General features: G+C 44.2%; 1 protein-coding gene across 1 annotated transcript; it reads right to left on the bottom strand.

Annotated features, from left to right (window-relative positions):
• Positions 1-9660: 9660 nt before the first annotated feature.
• On the bottom strand, positions 9661-11358 carry LOC120695250. Its single transcript, XM_039978542.1, has 4 exons — positions 11225-11358; positions 10354-10477; positions 9854-10019; positions 9661-9776 (listed from the first exon to the last, which is right to left on the bottom strand). The coding sequence occupies exons 1-4, from the start codon at positions 11356-11358 to the stop codon at positions 9661-9663; spliced, it is 540 nt and encodes a 179-aa protein (XP_039834476.1).
• Positions 11359-26701: the final 15343 nt, after the last annotated feature.

The following is a 26701-nucleotide window of genomic DNA, read 5'->3' as shown; positions in this document are numbered from 1 at the left end:
CCATTGAGATATAATGCTTCTTCTTGGGTTTCTGGGCAGTTGTCGCCTGAATGTCCAACATTCCCGCAGACCTCGCACGTCATGCGAGTTTCCAAGGCTTGAAGTGTTTGCATTTGAGCCTTATCTTGGGAATAATCCTCGAATTTCTTGAGGAGGAGATCAATCTTCATAGCGAGCATGTCGGCCTCCTTGACGGAGTGCATGCCTCGCTGGCGTGGTTGGAGGCGATCATCGCTCCAACCTTGGTTGGACTCCATCTTCTCAATTAATGATGTAGCTCTTTCAATGGTTAGCGAGAAGAAAGCTCCACCTGCAGCGGCATCCACATGATCCTGGGATGATTGAGTCAACCCATTGTAGAAGTTTTGAAGAATAAGCCAATTGTCCATTCCATGGTGCGGACTGTTGACGCATACCAACATCACCACTGGAAATAGCGATGGCGTCCGCAGACATCAATGGGGTGGTAGGTATTTCATGGGCCACGAATAAATCCGCAAGCGCATGGAGTACCATCGTAGCATTTTACCCGAAAGTAACCCGGGGTGTCATTTATATTTTCGCAGGGAAGACGGCGGTGTATAGAATTTAATTAGGTTAGGAGGAACCACTATGGATTAATGTGAATTATCTGAATAGGGGAATAATGTTCATGATAAAAGGTGGGTAGCAAACTCACAAGCCTAACTAAATAACCTATCTAGGACATCGGAGAGGAAAGAGCAAGATCAAGGGTAACTAGAGCCATAATCTATCGTACGCTGTTAGACCCGAGGCAGCAAGACTGCTCACGGGCGTGGAATATTCTAGAGTAGGGAGTACTGCATGGGTACGCCCTACCTCTACTGTAACTACTCGTACACCAGTAGAACTAGCCTAAGTACAAGGAAACTACCCGACCCACTCGGAGTAGGACTCTAACCATACTCACCTAGGATTTTCCATGTAACCCTATTCCCCCAGACTATATAAGGGCAAACAGGGACCCCTTCAAAACATCGAACAATACCAGAGGAAATACAAACCACCACACAGGACGTAGGGTATTACGCTCCGGTGGTCCGAACCTGTCTAAATCCTTGTGTTCCTTGCACCATCGCGTTCTGATCTCGGCGAGTCCCTACTCATAATCACTCTCCTCGGGATACCCCTCGGAGAACCCGACGGTAAAACACCGACAGCTGGCGCCCACCGTGGGGCCGCTCGCCAAAGATCATCAGAAGAATTCGATTGCATCCTTCGCCTTCGGCTTTCCGGCGATCGACGCCGGAACCTCCTTCATCTTTGGATCGTGGGTCTGCGTCGCCAACGGATCATGAGGTTTTTCTAGCCATCTGATCAACCCCAAGAGTATGATGGTTCCCCAGCAAGAACAATTCAGCGGAACCACTTCCGCCGAGATCCTTCTTCCCGGAACCTCCAAGGAAATCGAGAACTTGTCCTTGTCGGACTCGACACCTACTCGTTTTCCTTTCGGACTGAAGAATTCGGCCATGTCATATTCAACACTTTCCCGCCAATGGAACTGGATGACTCGGACTCTTCCCCTATTCGGCTCTTACTCAGACTCAGACGATGACTTCGACTCCAACCTAGATTCACTCGACAGCCAGAATCTAACCATCCTGGCTACGCCACAAAGCCGAGTCGTCTTCTGGAGGAACTCCGAATCCGCCAATGACATTAACAATGCACGGCTGGTGGTTTGCCTACGGGACTTATCCTACCAACCAGGCAGACCTCTTTCTCCAGACAGAGGAGAGGAGATTGGCGACACTGCTCTGGTCGATTACAGCATGACTCACTTGACCCTGGACAGACAGGTGTACGTCTCGCTTCACGGAGAACAAAGCGCACTCGGCTCTCAGGCTGATCGGTATGCCAACGAGACTCTGGACCAAATTTCAGACGACGAGCTGTCAGTCAACGCTCCTCAAGACGAGTCCCAACAAGATAAAGAAAGCCGGCGACAACGCAACCGCCACCGCGCCATTCGCAGAAAGAACGCAACTGCTCGAGCTCAGCACGCTCCAGCTCCACACGGACCACGAAACCTGCAGCAAGACCTGGACGAAGCAGCCGACAATGCTTTTAACAGTCCTCTGATCAACCTGGCTGAGGCAGCTATATTGATGCAAGCCCTGCCGGACACACCTCAAATTTCTGAAATTCAGCGCTTGACTAGAGATGCCTTGCGACAGATTGGGAGGCAGAACCCGGCTCCATCTATTTTCGACAACAGCCGGACCCCTGCTAAACAGAAGGGCCACCAGGAAGCGAATCAAGGCAATCAACCGCGTGGCCAACCCTGGCCTAGGTATCAAGACGAGAGCTACCATGGTCCTTCAAGAAGTTACGGCCGCTATCCTAATGACACACGGGACTTCATCAATGCCTAACGTCATGGACGGTTTGCGGATGAAACTGACCGATTCCCGGCCTTCAGCCAGAACATAAAATACGCCGAGTACCCGACCGGTTTCAACCCAGTGAACATGCAGAACCTAAAGAAGTACGATGGCAAGCAGGATCCCAGACAATGGCTGCGAATCTACTCGACCACTATCGAAGTAGCAGGAGGCACAAACTCTAGAATCCGCTACTAAAGTCATATATTTCCCAATGGCTCTGGAATCCGCTCCCTTAACATGGCTCGAGAGCTTAAGACATGACTCGATCCACTCGTGGGAGGACTTGAAAAACATCTTCATCGACAACTTCCAAGGCTCTATTCATCGCCCAGCCACTCGCCATGACTTAAGGTTGTGCAAACAGGAGCGAGGCGAAGCCCTGAGATCATACATAAAGAGATTTTTTGACACCCGAGCTACCATTGCCAACATAGCAGATGACAATGTCATCGATTGCTTTCACAATTGCCTCGCCGCTCAATAACTGTACCGAGACTTTGGAAGAAATAGACCTCGCTCGGTTGTAGCATTGCGGTATATGATGTTCGCATGGGCCGACCAGGAAGAACAAGAACGCGACCGCTTCCCCCGCCGCGAGGATAACAATCAGAAATGTAACGGGGACCCGCGATCGGATAAAAGCCAACGCAACTTCAACAAGAAGCGAAAGCCGGAGGATACAGTGGCCACAATGGAACGGGGACAAAAAGGCAAGAAGGGAAATCAATAGGATGATTTCCAAAAACTACTCGAAAGACCTTGCCCTTTGCACCCTAAAGGAAAGCACACGATCCTCGAATGCGTCAACCTTCGCAAGTCTCTCCAACAACGTCAATTGGATGAAGACAAAAAGAAGAAAGATAAACAAGATGATGAAGATGGTGACAAAGATGGAACCATGGGATTCCAGCAACCCGCCAACAGGGTCAACATGATCTACGGAGGAGATTCTTCCTTCAACAAGAGAAACTAGAAACTGGTCTGGCGTGAAATACTGAAGATGGAACCTGCCGTCCAGAAGCCACTAAAGCACAGTGAAACATCCATAACCTTCTCAAGGGAAGATCAATGGACCAGCTTCTCCGAACCTAGAAACTTCCCACTCGTCCTAGACCCAATAGTAGCAGGTTCCATCCACACTCGGGTACTAATCGACGGAGGCAGTGGCCTAAACCTCATTTTCATGAGTACAATCACCAAGATGGGACTCGACATATCCGACAAATTGAAACCAAGCAAAGCACCATTCCATGGCATTGTCCCAGGAAATGCTTCTTTCCGAGTTGGGACTGTGGTGCTCCCAGTCACTTTCGGTACACTAGACAATTACCAAACGGAACTCATCAAGTTCGAAGTAGCAGACTTCGAGTCCTCATATCATGCCATTCTCGGACGGCCAGCCTTGGCCAAATTCATGGCAGTCCCCCACTACGTCTACCTTCTGCTGAAGATGCTAGGAAAAATAGGAGTCCTCACCTTCCGTGGAGATCTTCAAAGGTCCTTTGAGTGAGAAAAGGAAGCTATAACCTACGCTTCCACCAATCGACTCCCGGATACCACAGGAGAAGTACTACCAGCAGCCCAGCAGTACTCGACGTCGGGATCAGAGATCCCTACAAAAAAGACAAACCGCTCTGCTCCAAAGCCACCTGACAACATTGGAGTCAAAGCAATTCAGCTGCAAGAAGATGACACGTCAAAGACAGCCTTGATCGGGACATGGCTTACTGACAAATAAGAAAGCGCGCTCATCAATTTCCTTAGGGCCAACCGCGACGTATTTGCATGGAAACTAGCCGATATGCCCGGTGTCCCAAAGGAGTTGATCGAGCACTCCCTAAATGTCAACCCTACCACCACCCCGAAGAAGCAAAGACTATGAAGATTCTCGGCAGAGAAAAGAGAAGCCATCAAAAAAGACCTCGCCAAACTACTTGCAGCTGGCTTCATCAAAGAAGTTTACCACCCTGAGTGGCTGGTGAACCCAGTACTTGTTCTGAAAAAGAAAAACAACGAGTGGAGAATGTGCGTCGACTACACAGACCTAAACAAGGACTGCCCGAAGGATCCCTTCGGACTCCCCCGCATCGACCAAGTCATCGACTTGACAGCTGGATTCGTACTACTATCCTTCCTAGATTGCTATTCGAGCTATCATCAAATAGCCCTCAAGGTAGAAGACCAGATCAAAATGGCATTCATCACTCCATTTTGCACATACGCTTACAAGACCATGTCCTTCGGACTGAAGAACGCTAGGGCGACTTATCAGCGTGCCAAACAGTTATGCTTCACCAACCAGCTCCATCGCAACGTGGAAGCCTACGTCGACGATCATCATCATCATCATCATCATCAACAAAGCCTTTTAATCCCAAGCAAGTTGGGGTAGGCTAGAGTTAAAACCTAACAAAGACCATTCATTATTCATGGTTCTGGCACGCGAATCGCAGCTTTCCAAGCACTCCTATCCAAGGACAAATCTCTAGGTATACTCCAGTCTTTCAAGTCTCTTCTAATTGTTTCTTCCCATGTCAACTTCAGCCGGCCCCTGCCTCTCCTCATATTACCATCGTGCTTTAGGATACCACTATGCACTGGTACCTCTGGCGGTCTCCGTTGGACATGTCCAAACCATCTCAGCCGGTGTTGGATAAGCTTTTCTTCAATTGGTGCTATCCCTAGCCTATCCCGTATATCATCATTTCGAACTCGATCCATCCTTGTATGCCCAAAAATCCAACGCAACATGGGCATTTCTGCAACACTTAATTGTTGGACGTGCGGCCTTTTTGTAGGCCAACATTCCGCACCATACAACATTGCCGGTCTAATCGCCATTCTATAAAACTTGCCTTTTAACTTCTGAGGTACCATCTTGTCACAAAGGACGCCAGATGCTTGGCGCCACTTCATCCATCCCGCTTTGATTCCTTTATCCTCGATCTAGAAGAAACCTTCAACAGCTTGCGAAGCTTCAGGTGAAAGTTGAACCCAACTAAATGTGTTTTCGGCGTACTGTCTGGAAAACTACTCGGCTTCATCGTCAGCCATAGAGGAATTGAAGCAAATCCAGAAACGATCCATGCCATCATGAACATGGAAGCTCCGACCTCTATCAAAGACGTTCAGAAGCTCTCCGAATGCATGGCTACTTTGAACATATTTCTATCGAGACTCGGCAAAAGAGGACTCCCTTTCTTCAAACTACTGAAGAAACAAGACAAATTCAAATGGTCCTAAGAAGCAGCCGATGCACTCGAAGACCTCGGAGAGCACCTCCAATCACCTCCTATCTTAACGGCTCCAATGCCGGGAGAAGAGATGCTCCTTTACATCGCAGCTACCACACACGTTGTCAGCATAGCAATCGTGGTAGAACGAAAAGAAGAAGGCCACGCCTACGGCGTCCAAAGACCAGTTTACTTCATAGGCGAAGTACTTTCTGAATCAAAGGTGAGATACCCACCAATTCAGAAACTACTATATGCAATACTGATCACATCAAGGAAGCTGCGACTCTACTTCGACAAGTACAAGATATCAATCGTCACAGACTTCCCATTGGGAGATATCTTACACAACCGAGACGCGACTGGTCGCATCTCAAAGTGGGCAGTCGAACTAGGGGCACTCGAGCTGAAATTCACGCCAAGAACAACAATCAAGTCCCAGGCTCTAGTCGACTTCCTGGCTGAATGGAGAGAAAATCAAGTACCTATCCCACCATCAATATCAGATCACTGGACCATGTACTTCGACAGTTCACTGAAATTGGGTGGAGGAGGAGCAGGTGTACTCTTCATCTCTCCAAAAGGCGACAAACTCAAGTATGTTTTCCAAATTCTCTTTGAAGTATCGAACAATGAAGCAGAATATGAAGCTCTCCTACATGGCCTCCGAATAGTCATCTCACTCGGCATTAAGTGACTACTCGTCTACGGAGACTCCCTCCTTGTGGTCCAACAAGTAAACAAGGAGTGGGACATCAACAAAGAAACCACGGATGCCTATGTTGCAGAAATCAGAAAACTTGAAAACAAGTTTTCGGGATTGGAAATCCACCACGTCGCCCGCGACAACAATGTGGCAGCAGATATCCTTTCAAAACTCGGCTCCGACCGAGCAGAGGTTCCCCCAGGAATTTTCATCCATGAGATTCATCACCCCTCAATCAATATTTCCACCCAATGGAAGTCGACTCAGTTCCTCAAGAAACCAGTCGAGAGGTAATGATGATTGAAACCAATTGGCACACTGCGTTTATCAACTACATCAAGTACAAAGTACTCCCACCGAGAATCAAAAAAGACGACACAGAAGCAATACGCATCATGTGTCGTAGCAAGAACTATGTCCTCCTCGACAACAAACTTTACAAACGAGGAGCAGGATCCGGAATACTCATGAAATGCGTCACAACAGAAGAAGGAAAAGATATTGTACAAGAAGCTCATGAGGGCACATGCTGAAACCACGCAGCTTCACGCACCCTAGTTGGCAAAGTCTTCAGACCAGGATTCTACTGACCAACAACATTATCAGACGCAGAACTACTCGTCAAACGATGTCCAGGATGCCAGTACTTTGCCAAACAAAGTCACTTGCCTGCTCACAACCTAATCACCATACCTCTGTCTTGGCCTTTCGCTTGTTGGAACCTTGACATGATAGGACCACTCCTAACAGCACCTGGAGGTTTCACACATGTATTGGTGGCAGTCGACAAGTTCACTAAATGGATTGAAGTCAAGCCAATCAAGAAATTATCATCAGATTGGGCAGTCGAGTTCATAAGTAAAATACTCCACAGATTTGGTTTTCCAAACACGATCATAACCAATCTTGGATCAAACTTCACTTCGCAAGAATTCTGGGATTTCTGCGAGAACTCCAGCATCGAGATCAAGTACTTATCTGTTGCACACCGAAGAGCCAACGGCCAAGTGGAACGCATCAATGGACTGATAATTGATGGCTTGAAGAAAAGAATCTTCGATTCTACAAGTAAGAAGGGAGGTAAATGGCTAGCAGAACTACCAATGGTAATCTGGGGGCTACGCACCCAACCTAGCAAGGCCACAGGTCAAACACCTTTCTTCCTGGTATACGGCTCCGAAGCAATACTGCCGGTAGACATCATGTGGAAGTCACCCCGACTAGAGATGTATGACTCGACAGAAGCCGACAGCTAAAACTGGACTCACTCGACGAGATGAGATGCAGTGCACTGCTACGATCAACCCGATACCTTCAAAACATGTGAAGATATCACGATCGCAACATCCAGACAAAATCTTTCAACGTCGGAGACATGGTCCTCCGCAGAATCCAAGATGAGACAGGCCTTCACAAACTCAAATCAAGATGGGAAGGACCTTTCATCGTCACCAAAGTCACGGGACCAGGATCCTATCGACTGATCTACGCGGACGGACAAGAAGTCCCCAACTCTTGGAACATCGAGCATCTCTGGAAGTTCTACCCATAAGCTATTAAGAGGCAGCCTCCCGGATTTCAAACTCCAATAAAGAAACATGGTCCTTTGGAGTTCAATTCAAGCACTCAAGAAAGCTTCAGGAGTCGTAACTCCATCGGCTACCTCGAATACCAACCTTTTTTTGTTCACTCAAAGTCAAAGGCACGGCGAATTGAGTAGCCAGGGCTAAGGGCCATGAGCCTTGCGGCCCTAGAGACAAGTTCTCTACCCCCTTCAGGAGTCGTAACTCCATCGGCTACCTCGAATACCAACCTTTCTTTGTTCACTCAAAGTCAAAGACACGGCGAATCGAGTAGTCGGGGCTAAGAGCCATGAGCCTTGCGGCCCTAGAGACAAGTTCTCTACCCTCTTCAGGAGTTGTAACTCCATTGGCTATCTCAAATACCAACCTTTCTTTGTTCACTCAAAGTCAAAGGCACGGCGAATCGAGTAGTCGGGGCTAAGGGCCTTGAGCCTTGCGGCCCTAGAGACAAGTTCTCTACCCTCTTCAGGAGTCGTAACTCCATCGGCTACCTCAAATACCAACCTTTCTTTGTTCACTCAAAGTCAAAGGCACGACGAATCGAGTAGTCAGGGCTAAGGGCCATGAGCGTTGCGGCCCTAGAGGCAAGTTCTCTACCCTCTTCAGGAGTCATAACTCCATCGGCTACCTCGAATACCAACCTTTCTTTGTTCACTCAAAGTCAAAGGCATGGCGAATCGAGTAGTCGCGGCTAAGGGCCATGAGCCTTGCGACCCTAGAGACAAGTTCTCTACCCTCTTCAGGAGTCGTAACTCAATCGACTACCTCGAATACCAACCTTTCTTTGTTCACTCAAAAGTCAAAGGCATGACGAATCGAGTAGTCGGGGCTAAGGGCCATGTGCCTTGCGGCCCTAGAGATAAGTTCTCTACCCTCTTCAGGAGTCGTAACTCCATCGGCTACCTCGAATACCAACCTTTCTTTGTTCACTCAAAGTCAAAGGCACAGCGAATCGAGTAGTCGGGGCTAAGGGCCATGAGCCTTGCGGCCCTAAAGACAAGTTCTCTACCTTCTTCAAGAAGATTGCATCTCCATCAACTTGTCAACTACCAAGGTATTCGATTTTTTGGACAGGGCAAGTTCCCTATCTCCCAAGAGGATTACATTGTCCATGAGACAACAATAATCGACTACATCGGTACTTGAACTTTGGACAGGACAGGTTCCCTAACTCTCAAGAAAAATTTTCACGTCCATGATGTGACACCCGATCGACTACTCTAGTACTCGACCATCGGATGGGACAAGCTCCCTATATCTCAAAAGGAAATTATCATCCATGATACAACACCTCGTCTATGAGACGTCAATTAATCGACTACTATGGTACTCGACCTGAAAAGAGACAACATCTCAAGACGAGCTACCCATCCACAAGATGGAAGCCAAGAAAGAGACACGATCTCTACATCCACACAAGATGGTCAATCTAGAAAAGTTCTTAGAAAAAGAACTCGCCAACTCATTGACCAGAAAAGTCATATCTACATGGCAAAGAGAAGATACAGTACACCCTACTGGTCTATAAACTTTACAATTTGGTCGGCCACAGGCTCCGCCTCCTCTACAAACTTGACAAATTGGTCATGGTCACAAGTCGAACACATGCCATCGCCAAGGACACCTATCTTGGCCCAAGGCTAGTATGATTTGATAAGACCAAGAGTTTGCGCTACACAATTCCTAGAAGCTTTAGCCAAGTACTCGGCAAACTTCTGAGGAACCTTCTACAGCCGATTAGCCAAATTGCCATCAGACTCATCGGCGGAATCTACAAACTCAACCACAGTGCGAGCTGCCACCTGAAGTTCTTGCAACTCCTTCTGGTGCTCCTCAGTACTGCCTGCAGCGACAACAAAAGGGGTGTAAGCACTTGTATGACAAAAAAGGAAAACCTCGGAACACAGATCAAGAGGTTACCTCGGTTCTTCTGGATCACATCCTTTAGCATCCTGACCCTCTGCTCGAGCGCGGCTTTATCCTTCTTCAAAGCAGCATTTTCTGCCTCCAGCAGAGCGACATTCTGGCGACCTGTCTCAGTCACTTTCAGCTTCTGAGACTTCAGATATGACCGATTGGCCATTTCCTGCAATAACACGGTCAGCCTAAAGAAAATTTCCCACAAAAGAAAAAAAGTACTCGATAATAGTACTCACCACAGAAAACTTAGTGAATTCCCGAACAACAGCCTGGAATTTCTTCGTGTTCCCAGCCGTTAGATGTGGATCATCCTCAAGCTACTCACCATGATAATACTCAAAAGGAGGAGGAGATGCTGTAATATCCTCCAGGAGGCTATCACTCGACTCCTCGTCAACTCCCGGTGAAGCACCTGCTATCCTATCCTCGTGAAGCCGTCGAGCAAATGGAAGAGCCTTCGAATCGTTGTAAGGAGGGATGATGGGCTCACCGATAGGGACCTCCTCTGAAGGCTGCGATCCCGCCCCACCAGCCCTTCTCGAAGACTCTGCCATATCAGAACGAGTGGTAGCAACAGGAGCCCTCTCCTCGACCACTCGCCTCTTCTTAGGCGCAGGACCAGGACTACAACCAAAGGCAAAGATGTCAGAAAGCAAAACTCAGAAATGACATAGAAACCACTCATCAAGTTACCTAACTTCACTGCTGATTCTCCTCTTCCGCACAGTTGTCCTCGTCTTCTTGGGACAACTAGTGCCGACTTTGGGTCCCGGACTCCCCTCACGAGCCAAAGGTTTGACTCCTCCCGTCTTACCCCTCATCAGGTCTGCAAGGGTAGCACGATCATCGGAGTCAGAACTCGACAGAGTCTCCGAAGCAGTTGGATCCAAATCTGGCCGATAATCACAAGGCTGTAAATGAGCGCTAGGCGTCATATTGCTCGGCCGATGAACCTCTAGCAATGGAGGATCACTCCGGTAGATCAACAAGTCATCCTACAAAAAGACTCAAGATCAGCTACAAAAGCGGAAGAGCAACCCAGAAAAGTACTCGATAACACAAAATCCTACCAGATTCAGAGGATTATTCGCGCGGAATAATTGCGGAAGGACAGGAATGGTGCTGACACCCTCAAAGAGGTTATAAAGAAGCACCATAGCCTCATCCCGACCAGTCTTGTACGATGAAAATTGAGAGGGATCATACAATCCCGTATACTCGAACCTAGAGTGGATACGACTCTGCAAGGGCTGGACTTGTCTCCTAAGCCAAGACGACACAACTGTAGCACCAGTCACTCCCTCCCTTCGTCGCTTAGAAATCCACTCGAGAAGCTCTTCCACCTAATCTGCATTACCAGTAGGCACGCACCATTCATGACGTGGCTTCGGAGGTCCAGGAGTCCTCTCCGGAAGAGCAGGAGCATGGTTATCGATATAAAACCACTCCGCTTTCCAATCCCCAATCTGACGGCGCAAAGAATACGTGATATACTTCTCCGCCATGCCAGTGCAAAACTAAAGATCAGCACCCCCACCCTCGCAATTGTGACACCTCTGGTGTCAGTTTAACCAAAGCTAGTCAATTAACATAATTTCACACACAAATGAGCTAAGAAAACTTAAATAAGAACCCTATGTCTAGTTTTTGCAAACTTGTGTGTAGATGTATGTATGCATGTGTTTGAGTGCAATGTGCTTGAAAAATAATAATTGATAGTCTTTTTAACTTGACTTGACATGTGTGGTAAATAAGGCAATAAAATACACTTTTCATAATGAGCTATAAACTTGCTATGCAAATCAAACCCAAACTGGAAAGCCCTCAAATGCAAAGATCAATGGAACCATTATTTGATTTATGAAGAGCTACTAGTTTAAACAAAATAAAAATTCGAACAAAAGGTTAAACATTCCTTTGGCTCATGATAACAAAGATTTATACAAAACACTAATGGATCCTTGTATAGGAGTATGTGTGGATAGAAAACTTGTTACTTTAATATTCTCAAAACTTTCCAAGCTAAACTTGTCATAACAATGTAGTAAAAGACACATTTATATTTTTGTGACACATAGTTTAAATTAAAAGACTTTTTGGCAAATTCAAGATTTAAACAAATCAAATAAATAGGAGTTCTATTTCTAGTGTTAAGGAAGTTAAAATAACTTCAAACCAATGCAAGGAAGCCTATGAAAATGAATAGGCATATTCACCATGTCATGTTCAACAAAAACCTAGTTGAAGCCTAGGAGTAAAAGTGACAAAATTCACATGAAATGATGAGTACCTTAAATGACAGTTTTTGAATTAATTAAATAACTCTCAAACCATTACTCGAATGAAACAGTGCATAACACGAAAGTTGTAGATCTCGAAAAACTGAGTAAAAGTGGTATTCAACACTTTTTCATTTGAGGCCAAGATGAGGGAGAAAAATGGAAATTACAGAACTGATTTTGGAACTTCGGATTATTTACGACACTGCCCCTGACCGTTTCTCCTACCTCCAGCTTCCCTGCACCGTGCCCACGGCGACGCCGTACGCCGGCGCAGACGCCACCTGGCCGCCCACACGTCGCGCCCCAGCTCCAAACCGCTCCCGCGCCCCTGGTATTGCCCCAACCCACCTTCCTGGCGCCACAAGAGCTCGCCACGCGCCCCCACCCTTCCTGTGCTCGCCACGGCGACCACCATGGCCGGCCGAGCTGCCACGGCCGTGCGCGCCTCCCCCAGCACCGTTCCCCCCGGCAAATTCGCCCCCAACTCGACCTCCCCCTCCTCCCTTGCCTATAAAAGGCCAACACGACCCTCCTCGCGCGCAGAAACCGCCGCCGCTCCGTTCAGTAACTCCGGCGAGCCGCAGCTCACCGTGGAGCTCCTTACTCTGGCCATCCACGCCCCGAACCAACCCCTGAAATGGAACCCCATCGCCCTCCTGAAGCTCTCCAACCCATCCTCTCCCTCATTCCCTCACCGGAGCATGGACGCCGGCGAGCAGAGCCACCGCCGGCCGCCCCTCACCGCGGACCCGCCTCCTCAGACCCTCCCCCGACGAGCCACGGACACCCTAAGGTGCGCCTCGGTCTCCTCTCTCTTATCCCCCACAAACCCCTCGCCGCCGGCCATCCCCTCGCCGGAAATCCCAGCGCCGCCGCTGCTCTGTTCTGAGCCTTTCCGCCAGGGGACCTCCCTGGAGAAGAAACAAAAGTTCCAGGGGTCCAAATGAAAAGTTACAAATGAACTCAAAACAGCAAACTTTAAAAATTCCTAGAAAATCGTATAAAAATCAAAAAAATGCAAACTAAAATGTTCTGGAATCCTTGAACAAGAACTAAAACTTTTGTTACATTAACATGTTCATATTTTGCTTTTATTTTAATCTGAGAAAAAGAATAAGAAAATCACCTTATGCATGTTCAGGAAGTTCTACTTAGCAAATGACCTTGATTTTTGGACATGTTATAACTAATGGAATACTAAGATCACAGTAAAAAGATGACATCCAACTAAAATAGTTATCATGTTAGAACAATCAAGATTCTCTAATCTATTGCTAGGTTTCTCGATTTAATACTGGAAAATGTGCACATGAACTTGCTCTGGAATTTTTACTGCATACATGTGTAACTTGAAATCTTGTGAATCCATAAATTTCAGATTTATTAGAATTCATTTGCTATATACCATGATTTATGCTTGTTTAATCAACTTAATTCTTCACATATAGTTCTTATGCTCAGAAAAATCTATATTTATTTCTGAATTCTCTTTTTAGCTCTGTGTTCCTGTCTAAAAATTTTGAGCTGCATTTACTTAGTTTTTCTTTGGTGAATAATCATGCTTAGTATCTTAGTGCTAGATTTACTATTTGTGTTCTGAATAATCTACACCATAACTGATCTTGATCTTTGGACATGATCTTGTTTAGAGTATTTTATATCTGTAATAAAAATTTCATATGCATTACTGGTTAAATGCACCTTGAGAAATTTATGCTAAATCATGTTAAGTTAAATGCGTAACTAAATTATCTGGTGGTTATAAAGCTCGATAATTTTTCTGGAGTATGTTTAGCTCATGAATAGGCTCTGGTAAAAATTTGAGAATCATATCCCTAGCATAACTCTCTAGAGAATTAATCTTAGTTAATGGCTTGTTGTTGTTGTTCTTTTTATTACCTCAGCTGTATAAGTGAATAAAATCTGGAAAAATTACAGTACTGAGCAGATGCCTGGTAGATACTCCCATAAAATTTGTATCACCAGAACCCATGTCAAACTTGCTGTGCAAAAAGGTGAAGCAACTAGAGTAATCTACTTACATGCTTTGTTATGGTTAATTGCTTTATGGTTAGATGCTGAAAACTATACCATAGATGCTAAAGTACCTGATCTGAGTTACTTTAGTTTTTCATCACTAGCTCATGAGTAAATTGGTTGCTATGAAATAGTGAAAGTCTGCTATGTTTTAATGATAAGAATGAAAATTAAAACACACAGCTCTTTTATGAAGTAAAGTGAATTTAAGAACTACTCCATAAACGATTGCCCAGAAAATAAAGTTAACTAAGACCACCACAACACACATGCTATACTGGACTACAACTTTATAGTGAAGGAAAGAAATATGTTTATATCATGTTGTAACAATATCATTTCTGCATGCATATAGAAACGATAAATCTACTCGACGGTGATTACGAGTTGGTGCCCGCGAATACTACCACTTCCGGAGAGTGTCTCTCTTATTTGTACTGACTTGAATCAAGACCCGAACCAATGTTCGGAAGAGCCCAAGGCTACCTTTGAACAGTGCCCAAGAAGGCAAGCCCCGGTGCATAATCCCATTATTTTACGCATTATCTTCATCTCACTATTTGTATATGTTGTAATAATTTTATTGTGCATTTACGTTTTCTAGGAGTTGATCGAAAACCTTAGGTGCATGATCCCTAGGTACCTATGTTTGATACCCGGATCTTTTTATCGACTAGTTGCCCCGCTAACTAGGTACGGTAAAAGTCGAGAGGTTTCCTGCCTTTCGCGAGATTATAGGAGTTGACTGACTTTAATTCCTGCTGAAATATAAGGACAACGGGCGGGGTTGTGTAGTTGTGATACCCCGCTGGTGTAGTCAAAAATGGCTAAGGTCGCGGTGTGTGGCTCATTTCGTTAAGCGTTTGAAAGTACTAGCCACATGCCGAGAAATATGGTAATCGGTAAGCTGAAGTACCTGATTGGACTAGCGAGTGGAACGATCTCGCACCCTCTTGGTAGAAGTAGGTTTTATTTTTTTTTGTCCGGACGTACGGGTGCAGAGACGTCGGGCTCTGTAGTCGGGGAGGGTGTTCCGGATCCACGGACTGGAATGAAAGGGGAAATGTTGTGTGGGTGACTTGGTTCCCATACGTGTGGTCTAGGTTCCCCTGGCCAGGTTGAAATCCGATTCAGAATCGTCCGCCTCTCACGGCATGAGACTGCTTAATGATTTCGGTCACATAGAGTAACAAGTGGAACATGATGATGATAATACTGCTGGTTGATTAAATGGTTGCTCTACCATGTTTGAGTAGAGTTAGATGCAAACTTAGAATGGTTAATCCAACTGGAAGATGGCTAAATAAAAGCTGAAAATAAGGATCAACATTTAGTGGCGTTTTTGGCAAAACGAACTCCACCAACCAAAAAGCCTTGCATGTCTAGTTATCGGACTATGTTATATCCGGTGACGGGTCAGTCTTGCTGAGTATTAGTATACTCAGCCTTGCTTGTGGCACTATTTTTTTTCAGGTACTAACTTTGAAGATCTGTTTGCAAGTCTTACTTGGCCTTGTACCTTGCCTCCGGGTTGGTCTATTGAGTGGGATGGCCCTTCAGCTGGTGCTAATTCGCCCTCCCTGCTGAGTGACGCATTCGTACGGGCTCTATCGATGCGTCACTATATCTCGCTAGTTATCTTTTACTGCTTCCGCTGAACATGAGACTTGAATAATTGAGTAGTTGGAACTCCGTAGTACTTTACTACTTTGAACATGGTTTGTAATAAATTCTTTTCCGCTGCAATCACTCTGAGATGTATGAAATATTCTGTGTTGTAATATCTGGGCTCACCTTCATGCGAGTGTTGTCTGCTGATCCTGGAAGAGCGTGGCTTTTATCGAGGCTTCACTTGAGGAACTACCGGTGAGTGCCAAATTGGGTCAGAGTTGCTTAGCAACAAAGATCAGTGCACCCGGGCGCAGTAGTTTTGGGTGGTTCCGCCACAGCTGGCATCAGAGCTCGCAGACAGCCTACCAGAGATGGCAACCCTTGTTTTCTAACAACAAACCTTAAAACTTGACTTCAAGACTACTAAAGTTTTTGAAAGAGTTTAGGATCTCCAAGGACAAGTCTAGGACGTAAAGCCCTAGGGGATCTTATGGGTATAATCAGGTGGCTTATTTTGTATGGCTAACTTCCAGCACATTACTTTTCAGTATTTAAATTCCGCAATTTAAATTCTGCAACTACATCATCGCCGCGGAGGTATGCTTACTCAGTCAGCTGAGGGAGTCTGACCTTCCCTTCGGTGATGCGAGCCGAACGCTGGAGCTCAAGCAGTGGCCTACTTGAGCTGCTGCCCATATACCAACTTCGGTTGATTATATGGGGAGTAATGGTTCGAAATTGGAATTCAATTCCCCGTCAAAGACGGTACACAGTCAATACGTTATTTCGATGACGTATGCTTAACATTGTCCATACGGCGGTAATTGTATGGATGCCGGTTCTATAGTGATCGGTAATGGATGGGAACGCTTTCGTGAGTGCTGGCACGAAAGGTTCATTTATATACTGTCAATTTTCTGCAGGTACGCTAACTCGAAATCGAATTTTAGGCTATCTAGCTATATCGAGTAGCTACATAGTGAGAGACGTAATATGTATGCCACCAAAGTCATTTGCGTAAGACCAAGGTTACTTGGCGATTCTTTTTCTTGGTGAGGACGATTAAGATCTGCATTCATCCTCAAATCATCAGCAAAGAAATGTTTAAAAGAAATCCCAATCAAAAAGGTTAAAACACAATCTCAAGGATCATCTAGACAGTCTCAAATTCTGGAAAACTTGGATTTCTCGAATTTTTAAGATATGAATATTTGCTCAAATAAAGTTGGGTTAGTAAGATGAAATGAATCTAATTAAATCACCAAACTATTGTAAATATTTCAGAATTTTTGAAGCCTCCTAGCTTGATGTTTTGGAACTTAGATCGATCCTCTGTAAAACTGTCAGCTTTGAGCAGTCTGTACAAACTGAATTTTTCGACCATCTTAGGTTGCTCATTTGAAAAATCGTACAACATGAAAGTCGTAGGGAACGTAGTGAAGAACTCACTGTAAAATTTTGAATTATCTTTGTCCAGTGGTTTGGGAGATATGGTCAATTTACTCACTCTCTGGACAATCTGTTTTCTGGTTTCACATCACTTCCAAACATTGAGCATATAACCTTGTCAGGATCTAAACTGGCCTTAGTGTTGACTAGATGAAATGTTCCTCACTACCTTGGGCATCTTCTGTAAAAGTTTGAGAATTTTATGCCAAGTAGATTGTCCCTGGTGAAAAAAAAAACTATCACCCAGCCTGCTGAAAACGGCCAGAACAGAGAAGCAAAGACCGAATATTTCAACCATCTTAACCATTGTTTTAGCCTTGGGGTTGAATACCAAAGTTGCTCCAAACAACCTAAGCTACATGTATAAAAAATTTCAGCTTCATTAGATGTATATAGTCGGAGTTATGCCCTAAATACCGAGACTCTGTTCAGAAAACCAGAGGTATAGTAATGGACAATTTCGACCATCTTACTCTTCGAATTAGCTTCTGAGTTGACTACCAAAGCTGTAGCACATGAAATTATCTAACTCCTGTCAAAATTTTAAGGCATTTTGATGAACGGAACGCGAGTTATGAGTTTTCTCGTAACCTGCAGCTTCCTGCATGATCGGTTAACCATGCCTTTCGAGTTCTACTCATCTGCCCATCTATCCTTTGAATCATACCAATGTTAGGGACCATATTGCTGGTGATAAGCCTTCCATATTTTTGAAGCACATTGTCCATCAACCTTTGGATGCTGGTTATCAATAGCTCAACAAAAAGAAGAATGGCACAAGGGATGACTAAAATTACGTGGACGGGTTGAAGGAATTCTCATTGCCCCTCTTGCTCAAATGGGTCTTTTGAAAACTAAAAATAGGTGCACAAAAATGCTAGAATATCATGCATAATCATGACTGCAACATTCATGCAATACTTGTAGCAAAAGCACTACCAATGCATTGTTATTACATTCCCACGATTTAAATCACATATGCATCTGGGAAGGAATTGTGAATATTATCTGGCTCTTCATCTCCCTTTCTTGCCACGAGCATTAATTGGGTTGCTATGTTTTTACCTTGTCATGGTGTTTGTCACTAACCTAAGGTGCCGCGACGGAACCTAGGGCCTTGTGTGTGCTACCGCAACACGATTGTGCTACTAGGTGCGTGCTGGTATCTTGGTCTGTGATAGCGACTCCGTGGCAATCTATTTTCTCGCAACCTGAATAATGTGTTGAATTGTTTCAGTTCTATTCTGGTTCAACAAAAAATTAAGAGTACTTGCCTGACCTTCCAGTAGCTAACCTACATTACAACCTGAGCACCTCATGCCCACATGCATGATCATTCTACCAAATAGATATACCCCATCATGCATGAAAACCATGTGCATCAGAAGTTATACACTAGGAAAACGCCCATCATTCAATAGTATCATGACAAATGCTTCATGCCATGTGCATCATGTCATCAATGCATAGATCATTTTATCTGTGCAGTGCATCCCCACACATATCTTACCTAGGTGTGTTGCTTCATTACAACCAAACACCTGCACCTAACTTATCAATGTGTATCGTCAATCTCATGACATATTGGCATCTCCACCATACATCATGACATTGAACTAGTGTGCATTTTTCTCAAAACATGTACCAACTCCATTAAATCATCTTGAGCAAGAATGTCTTGAGAAAAGTTTGTTTCTACCAAAGAATAAGATCTCCATACTAGAAGGCTGTCAGATGTAAGCCGACCAGCAGGTACAGAAGAAAAACCCAAATCTTAGACCTGGCCAACTACCTCAAAATAAGTTGAGCCTATGGAACAAAATGTATTAAAACAAATCTCCTTACTGCTGTAAAATTTTGAAAATTTTTGGAGAATTGTAACCCTCAAAATTCAGTCTTTTGGTAAACCCCTATGATTCTGTCAACTTGTAGCAGTCTGGCCACATGAATTTTTCGACCCACTTAAACGCCTTTCCTGAGAAAACGTTCAACGTGAATGTTGTGGATAACTGAGTCTAGAAGCTACTGAAAAATGTTGAGAATTTGTTTTCAAGTGGTTTGGTACTTACAGTCAAAATACTAGCCCTCTGTTCAGTCTGAAATCTGGGTCAACCTTCCTGCAAACACTTAAGGATTTGACTATCTTAAGCTATGTTTCTGAGTTAGAGTTGACTAGAGGAAATGATCACAATTATCTTAGGCACCCCCAGTAAAAATTTGAGAATTTTTTGACCTTGGATTCATCAGTTATGCTAAATTCTATCAACTACCCAGAATCTGTCCTGAGAAAATCGTCAAGCACAAGCTCTTCTAAAGAATGGAGAAGCCTAAATATGGAGAAGCCTAAATGTTTTATTTCGATAAGGATACAATTTTATGGTTCGAATCTCCACAGTGGATCAAATGAATCATGATCTTTAAAAACCAAATTCTTGATAGGTCACCTCTCTCCAAAATTTTCCAATCACTTGGGTATTAACGAAATATATCAAGACCCTAGGCAAAAATTTCTCGCTAATTATATCTCATAATTCTATACCGGGACCACTTATAAATACCCGTTACACTCCAATTTTTGCCGATTATGAATTTCATGATTGGTTTGCCAAGCACCTCTCCAAGGTCTGATTTCATTTGGATCATTATCGACAACCGACCTTTTCTTCAATTACACACTATTCATACTACCAAGAAGTGAGCCGGTATTCATCTTGATCACATTGTTCTATACCTAGCACCAAAGGCAACTATTTCCAATATTAGTGCTCAACTCCTAGCACACTTTTTGGGAAATCCCTTGCAATCTTCTCCTGTCACCAAACTGATCCGAAGTTCAACATATCATTCTCGAACCGACGGCCAAACTGAAAAGTGGACCGAATCTTAAAAGACATGCTAAGATCTTATATCATTCATTATGTCAACCACGAAGACCAATGCTCGTTTTTAGCAGAGTTCTCACCCAGCTATCAAGCAAGCTTGAAAATGGCACTATATAAAGCGTCGTATGATCAAAGGTGTCGAACTCCTCTGAGTTTGTCACAAACCGAAGACCACTAAATATTTAGACCAGACTTGATCATTCGGCAGAATAACAACCAAAGATAATACAAGAAAATATTAGAGATGACCACTCTAGCCAAATGAGTTATTTGGATAAAAAGAAGAAAATCTTTGCAACTCGAAGTCGGTAATAATGTCTACCTTCTGGTTTCACCAACCAAAGGCAAACACACTGTCCACACTTAGCTTATTCACCTGAATCTCGGGACGAGATTCTTTTTAAGGGGGGTAGGCTGTGACACCTCTGGTGTCAGTTTAACCAAAGCTAGTCAATTAACATAATTTCACACACAAATGAGCTAAGAAAACTTAAATAAGAACCCTATGTCTAGTTTTTGCAAACTTGTGTGTAGATGTATGTATGCATGTGTTTGAGTGCAATGTGCTTGAAAAATAATAATTGATAGTCTTTTTAACTTGACTTGATATGTGTGGTAAATAAGGCAATAAAATACACTTTTCATAATGAGCTATAAACTTGCTATGCAAATCAAACCCAAACTGGAAAGCCCTCAAATGCAAAGATCAATGGAACCATTATTTGATTAATGAAGAGCTACTAGTTTAAACAAAATAAAAATTCGAACAAAAGGTTAAACATTCCTTTGGCTCATGATAACAAAGATTTATACAAAACACTAATGGATCCTTGTATAGGAGTATGTGTGGATAGAAAACTTGTTACTTTAATATTCTCAAAACTTTCAAGCTAAACTTGTCATAACAATGTAGTAAAAGACACATTTATATTTTTGTGACACATAGTTTAAATTAAAAGACTTTTTGGCAAATTCAAGATTTAAACAAATCAAATAAATAGGAGTTCTATTTCTAGTGTTAAGGAAGTTAAAATAACTTCAAACCAATGCAAGGAAGCCTATGAAAATGAATAGGCATATTCACCATGTCATGTTCAACAAAAACCTAGTTGAAGCCTAGGAGTAAAAGTGACAAAATTCACATGAAATGATGAGTACTTTAAATGACAGTTTTTGAATTAATTAAATAACTCTCAAACCATTGCTCGAATGAAAAAGTGCATAACACGAAAGTTGTAGATCTCGAAAAACTGAGTAAAAGTGGTATTCAATACTTTTTCATTTGAGGCCAAGATGAGGGAGAAAAATGGAAATTACAGAACTGATTTTGGAACTTCGGATTATTTACGACACTGCCCCTGACCGTTTCTCCTACCTCCAGCTTCCCTGCACCGTGCCCACGGCGACGCCGTACGCCGGCGCAGACGCCACCTGGCCGCCCACACGTCGCGCCCCAGCTCCAAACCGCTCCCGCGCCCCTGGTATTGCCCCAACCCACCTTCCTGGCGCCACAAGAGCTCGCCACGCGCCCCCACCCTTCCTGTGCTCGCCACGGCGACCACCATGGCCGGCCGAGCTGCCACGGCCGTGCGCGCCTCCCCCAGCACCGTTCCCCCTGGCAAATTCGCCCCCAGCTCGACCTCCCCCTCCTCCCTTGCCTATAAAAGGCCAACACGACCCTCCTCGCGCGCAGAAACCGCCGCCGCTCCGTTCAGTAACTCCGGCGAGCCGCAGCTCACCGTGGAGCTCCTTACTCTGGCCATCCACGCCCCGAACCAACCCTTGAAATGGAACCCCATCGCCCTCCTGAAGCTCTCCAACCCATCCTCTCCCTCATTCCCTCACCGGAGCATGGACGCCGGCGAGCAGAGCCACCGCCGGCCGCCCCTCACCGCGGACCCGCCTCCTCAGACCCTCCCCCGACGAGCCACGGACACCCTAAGGTGCGCCTCGGTCTCCTCTCTCTTATCCCCCACAAACCCCTCGCCGCCGGCCATCCCCTCGCCGGAAATCCCAGCGCCGCCGCTGCTCTGTTCTGAGCCTTTCCGCCAGGGACCTCCCTGGAGAAGAAACAAAAGTTCCAGGGGTCCAAATGAAAAGTTACAAATGAACTCAAAACAGCAAACTTTCAAAATTCCTAGAAAATCGTATAAAAATCAAAAAAAATGCAAACTAAAATGTTCTGGAATCCTTGAAACAAGAACTACAACTTTTGTTACATTAACATGTTCATATTTTGCTTTTATTTTAATCTGAGAAAAAGAATAAGAAAATCACCTTATGCATGTTCAGGAAGTTCTACTCAGCAAATGACCTTGATTTTTGGACATGTTATCACTAATGGAATATTAAGATCACAGTAAAAAGATGACACCCAACTAAAATAGTTATCATGTTAGAACAATCAAGATTCTCTAATCTGTTGCTAGCTTTCTTGATTTAATACTGGAAAATATGCACATGAACTTGCTCTGGAATTTTTACTGAATACATGTGTAACTGAAATCTTGTGAATCCATAAATTTCAGATTTATTAGAATTCATTTGCTATATACCATGATTTATGCTTGTTTAATCAACTTAATTCTTCACATATAGTTCTTATTCTCAGAAAAATCTATATTTATTTCTGAAGTCTCTTTTTAGCTCTGTGTTCCTGTCTAAAAATTTTGAGCTGCATTTACTGAGTTTTTCTTTGGTGAATAATCATGCTTAGTATCTTAGTGCTAGATTTACTATTTGTGTTCTGAATAATCTACACCATAACTGATCTTGATCTTTGGACATGATCTTGTTTAGAGTATTTTATATCTGTAATAAAAATTTCATATGCATTACTAGTTAAATGCACCTTGAGAAATTTATGCTAAATCATGTTAAGTTAAATGCATAACTAAATTATCTTGTGGTTATAAAGCTCGATAATTTTTCTGGAGTATGTTTAGCTCATGAATAGGCTCTGGTAAAAATTTGAGAATCATATCCCTAGCATAACTCTCTAGAGAATTAATCTTAGTTAATGGCTTGTTGTTTTTGTTCTTTTTATTACCTCAGCTGTATAAGTGAATAAAATCTGGAAAAATTACAGTACTGAGTAGATGCCTGGTAGATGCTCCCATAAAATTTGTATCACCATAACCCATGTCAAACTTGCTGTGCAAAAAGGTGAAGCAACTAGAGTAATCTACTTACATGCTTTGTTATGGTTAATTGCTTTATGGTTAGATGCTGAAAACTATACCATAGATGCTAAAGTACCTGATCTGAGTTACTTTAGTTTTTCATCACTAGCTCATGAGTAAATTGGTTGCTATGAAATAGTGAAAGTCTGCTATGTTTTAATGATAAGAATGAAAATTAAAACACACAGCTCTTTTATGAAGTAAAGTGAATTTAAGAACTACTCCATAAACGATTGCCCAGAAAATAAAGTTAACTAAGACCACCACAACACACATGCTATACTGGACTACAACTTTATAGTGAAGGAAAGAAATATGTTTATATCATGTTGTAACAATATCATTTCTGCATGCATATAGAAACGATAAATCTACTCGACGGTGATTACGAGTTGGTGCCCGCGAATACTACCACTCCGGAGAGTGTCTCTCTTATTTGTACTGACTTGAATCAAGACCCGAACCAATGTTCGGAAGAGCCCAAGGCTACCTTTGAACAGTGCCCAAGAAGGCAAGCCCCGGTGCATAATCCCATTATTTTACGCATTATCTTCATCTCACTATTTGTATATGTTGTAATAATTTTATTGTGCATTTACGTTTTCTAGGAGTTGATCGAAAACCTTAGGTGCATGATCCCTAGGTACCTATGTTTGATACCCGGATCTTTTTATCGACTAGTTGCCCCGCTAACTAGGTACGGTAAAAGTCGAGAGGTTTCCTGCCTTTCGCGAGATTATAGGAGTTGACTGACTTTAATTCCTGCTGAAATATAAGGACAACGGGCGGGGTTGTGTAGTTGTGATACCCCGCTGGTGTAGTCAAAAATGGCTAAGGTCGCGGTGTGTGGCTCATTTCGTTAAGCGTTTGAAAGTACTAGCCACATGCCGAGAAATATGGTAATCGGTAAGCTGAAGTACCTGATTGGACCAGCGAGTGGAACGATCTCGCACCCTCTTGGTAGAAGTAGGTTTTATTTTTTTTTTGTCCGGACGTACGGGTGCAGAGACGTCGGGCTCTGTAGTCGGGGAGGGTGTTCCGGATCCACGGACTGGAAAGAAAGGGGAAATGTTGTGTGGGTGACTTGGTTCCCATACGTGTGGTCTAGGTTCCCCTGGCCAGGTTGAAATCCGATTCAGAATCGTCCGCCTCTCACGGCATGAGACTGCTTAATGATTTCGGTCACATAGAGTAACAAGTGGAACATGATGATGATAATACTGCTGGTTGATTAAATGGTTGCTCTACCATGTTTGAGTAGAGTTAGATGCAAACTTAGAATGGTTAATCCAACTGGAAGATGGCTAAATAAAAGCTGAAAATAAGGATCAACATTTAGTGGCGTTTTTGGCAAAACGAACTCCACCAACCAAAAAGCCTTGCATGTCTAGTTATCGGACTATGTTATATCCGGTGACGGGTCAGTCTTGCTGAGTATTAGTATACTCAGCCTTGCTTGTGGCACTATTTTTTTTCAGGTACTAACTTTGAAGATCTGTTTGCAAGTCTTACTTGGCCTTGTACCTTGCCTCCGGGTTGGTCTATTGAGTGGGATGGCCCTTCAGCTGGTGCTAATCGCCCTCCCGCTGAGTGACGCATTCGTACGGGCTCTATCGATGCGTCACTATATCTCGCTAGTTATCTTTTACTGCTTCCGCTGAACATGAGACTTGAATAATTGAGTAGTTGGAACTCCGTAGTACTTTACTACTTTGAACATGGTTTGTAATAAATTCTTTTCCGCTGCAATCACTCTGAGATGTATGAAATGTTCTGTGTTGTAATCTCTGGGCTCACCTTCATGTGAGTGTTGTCTGCTGATCCTGGAAGAGCGTGGCTTTTATCGAGGCTTCACTCGAGGAACTACCGGTGAGTGCCAAATTGGGTCAGAGTTGCTTAGCAACAAAGATCAGTGCACCCGGGCCTAGTAGTTTTGGGTGGTTCCGCCACAGCAATATTCCTAAGATTGGGGTATGGATTCAAGGAAAAGAGAATTTTGAAAAGATCAAAATGAGGGTGAATCCCAAGAAACGGCTCACATAGCTGGATAAAAATAGCTATATGCAGGACTGAGTCAGTGGTTAAGTGATGAAGCTGAACTCCCCAGAAGAAAAGAAGACCACGCAAAAAGTCGCAAGCAGGAATGGCAAGGCCACGCTCAACAAAGGCTTTGAAGAGAACAATTTTAGAAGTTTTCTCAAATGGCCTCCCATGACCCTCGGCCGACTGCCACTGAATCAAAGCTCTAGATTGCAAAAGATGGTGACTAACAAGAGATGAGATCGCAGCTTCAGACAACTTACTCTTCTTCCACCCATCAGCCATCGTCGCCTCCTTCTCGGACATTTGGCGCTTAGATCTCTTCGGCGCCATCCAGAAGGTCACGAGCCTCTTCTCACGCATAAGCTCGGGGGCTAAGAAATTAAAGGAAGATAGAAGATGAAGCGTAACACAGAACGTTAAAGAAATGGCCGCAGGCAAGAGAAGATGAAAACTCAGATCGGATCTCCGCCATTAAATAAACAGGACAATGGCATTTCTGGGAATACCAAGAAAACCAAAGGTTACAAAGAATGCCTCGGTTTGGGAACCTTAACCCTAAATCGAGGGATTTCAAGTCAAGGCTCAGGGGCTGCGAGACAAGTGTCATAAATGGCGAACTTTTTTCAAAAACAGACCCGAAGACAGAAATGACCCTCAGCCTGATCTATCGGTTCAACCTAAGGCTCGGGGGCTACTCCATATGGAGCGCGAGTACATCGCGCACCATATTAGAAGAAGAAATTTGAGGCTAGAGCACCTCATAGCCTCGATGCAGCCAGGGAAGTACTCGGAAGACTACTTGAAGAGCTCGAAAGATTCCAAGCCTGAGCAGCGGAATCAAGAGGCATCCGAAAGCACTCGACGATTGTCATCAGAAGCACTCGACGCCTGCAGGACTCGACTACGAAGAGCTCGGGGACTTGTCAGACCCGAGGCAGGAAGACTGCTCACGAGCATGGAATATTCTAGAGTAGGGAGTACTGCATGGGTACGCTCTACCTCTACTGTAACTACTCGTACAACAGTAGAACTAGCCTAAGTACAAGGAAACTACCCGACCCACTCGGAGTAGGACTCTAACCGTACTCGGCTAGGATATTCCAAGTAACCCTGTTCCCCCAGACTATATAAGGGCGAACAGGGACCCCTCCAAAACATCGAACAATACCAGAGGGAATATAAACCACCACACAGGATGTAGGGTATTACGCTCCGGCGGCCTGAACCTATCTAAATCCTTGTGTTCCTTGCAACATCGTGTTCTGATCTCGGTGAGTCCCTACTCATAACCACTGTCCTTGGGATACCCCTCGGAGAACCCGACGGTAAAATACTGACATAGGCTCATGAGAAAACTAGACT

The sequence above is a fragment of the Panicum virgatum genome, chromosome 2K, assembly GCF_016808335.1.
Source record: "Panicum virgatum strain AP13 chromosome 2K, P.virgatum_v5, whole genome shotgun sequence".
Lineage (NCBI taxonomy): Eukaryota > Viridiplantae > Streptophyta > Magnoliopsida > Poales > Poaceae > Panicum > Panicum virgatum.
This window is presented reverse-complemented; position numbering and strand designations above follow the sequence as displayed.

What these genes read in the sequence shown, in the direction of transcription:
- LOC120695250 (XM_039978542.1), bottom strand. Translation starts at nt 11,358, where the DNA reads ATGGCGGAGAAGTATATCACGTATTCTTTGCGCCGTCAGATTGGGGAT. An exon ending in CCGAAGCCACGTCATGAATG is followed by an intron (nt 10,478 to 11,224) that starts GTGCGTGCCTAC and finishes CTTTGGTTGTAG; the next exon opens with TCCTGGTCCTGCGCCTAAGA. An exon ending in TGTGATCCAGAAGAACCGAG is followed by an intron (nt 9,777 to 9,853) that starts GTAACCTCTTGA and finishes TTGTCGCTGCAG; the next exon opens with GCAGTACTGAGGAGCACCAG.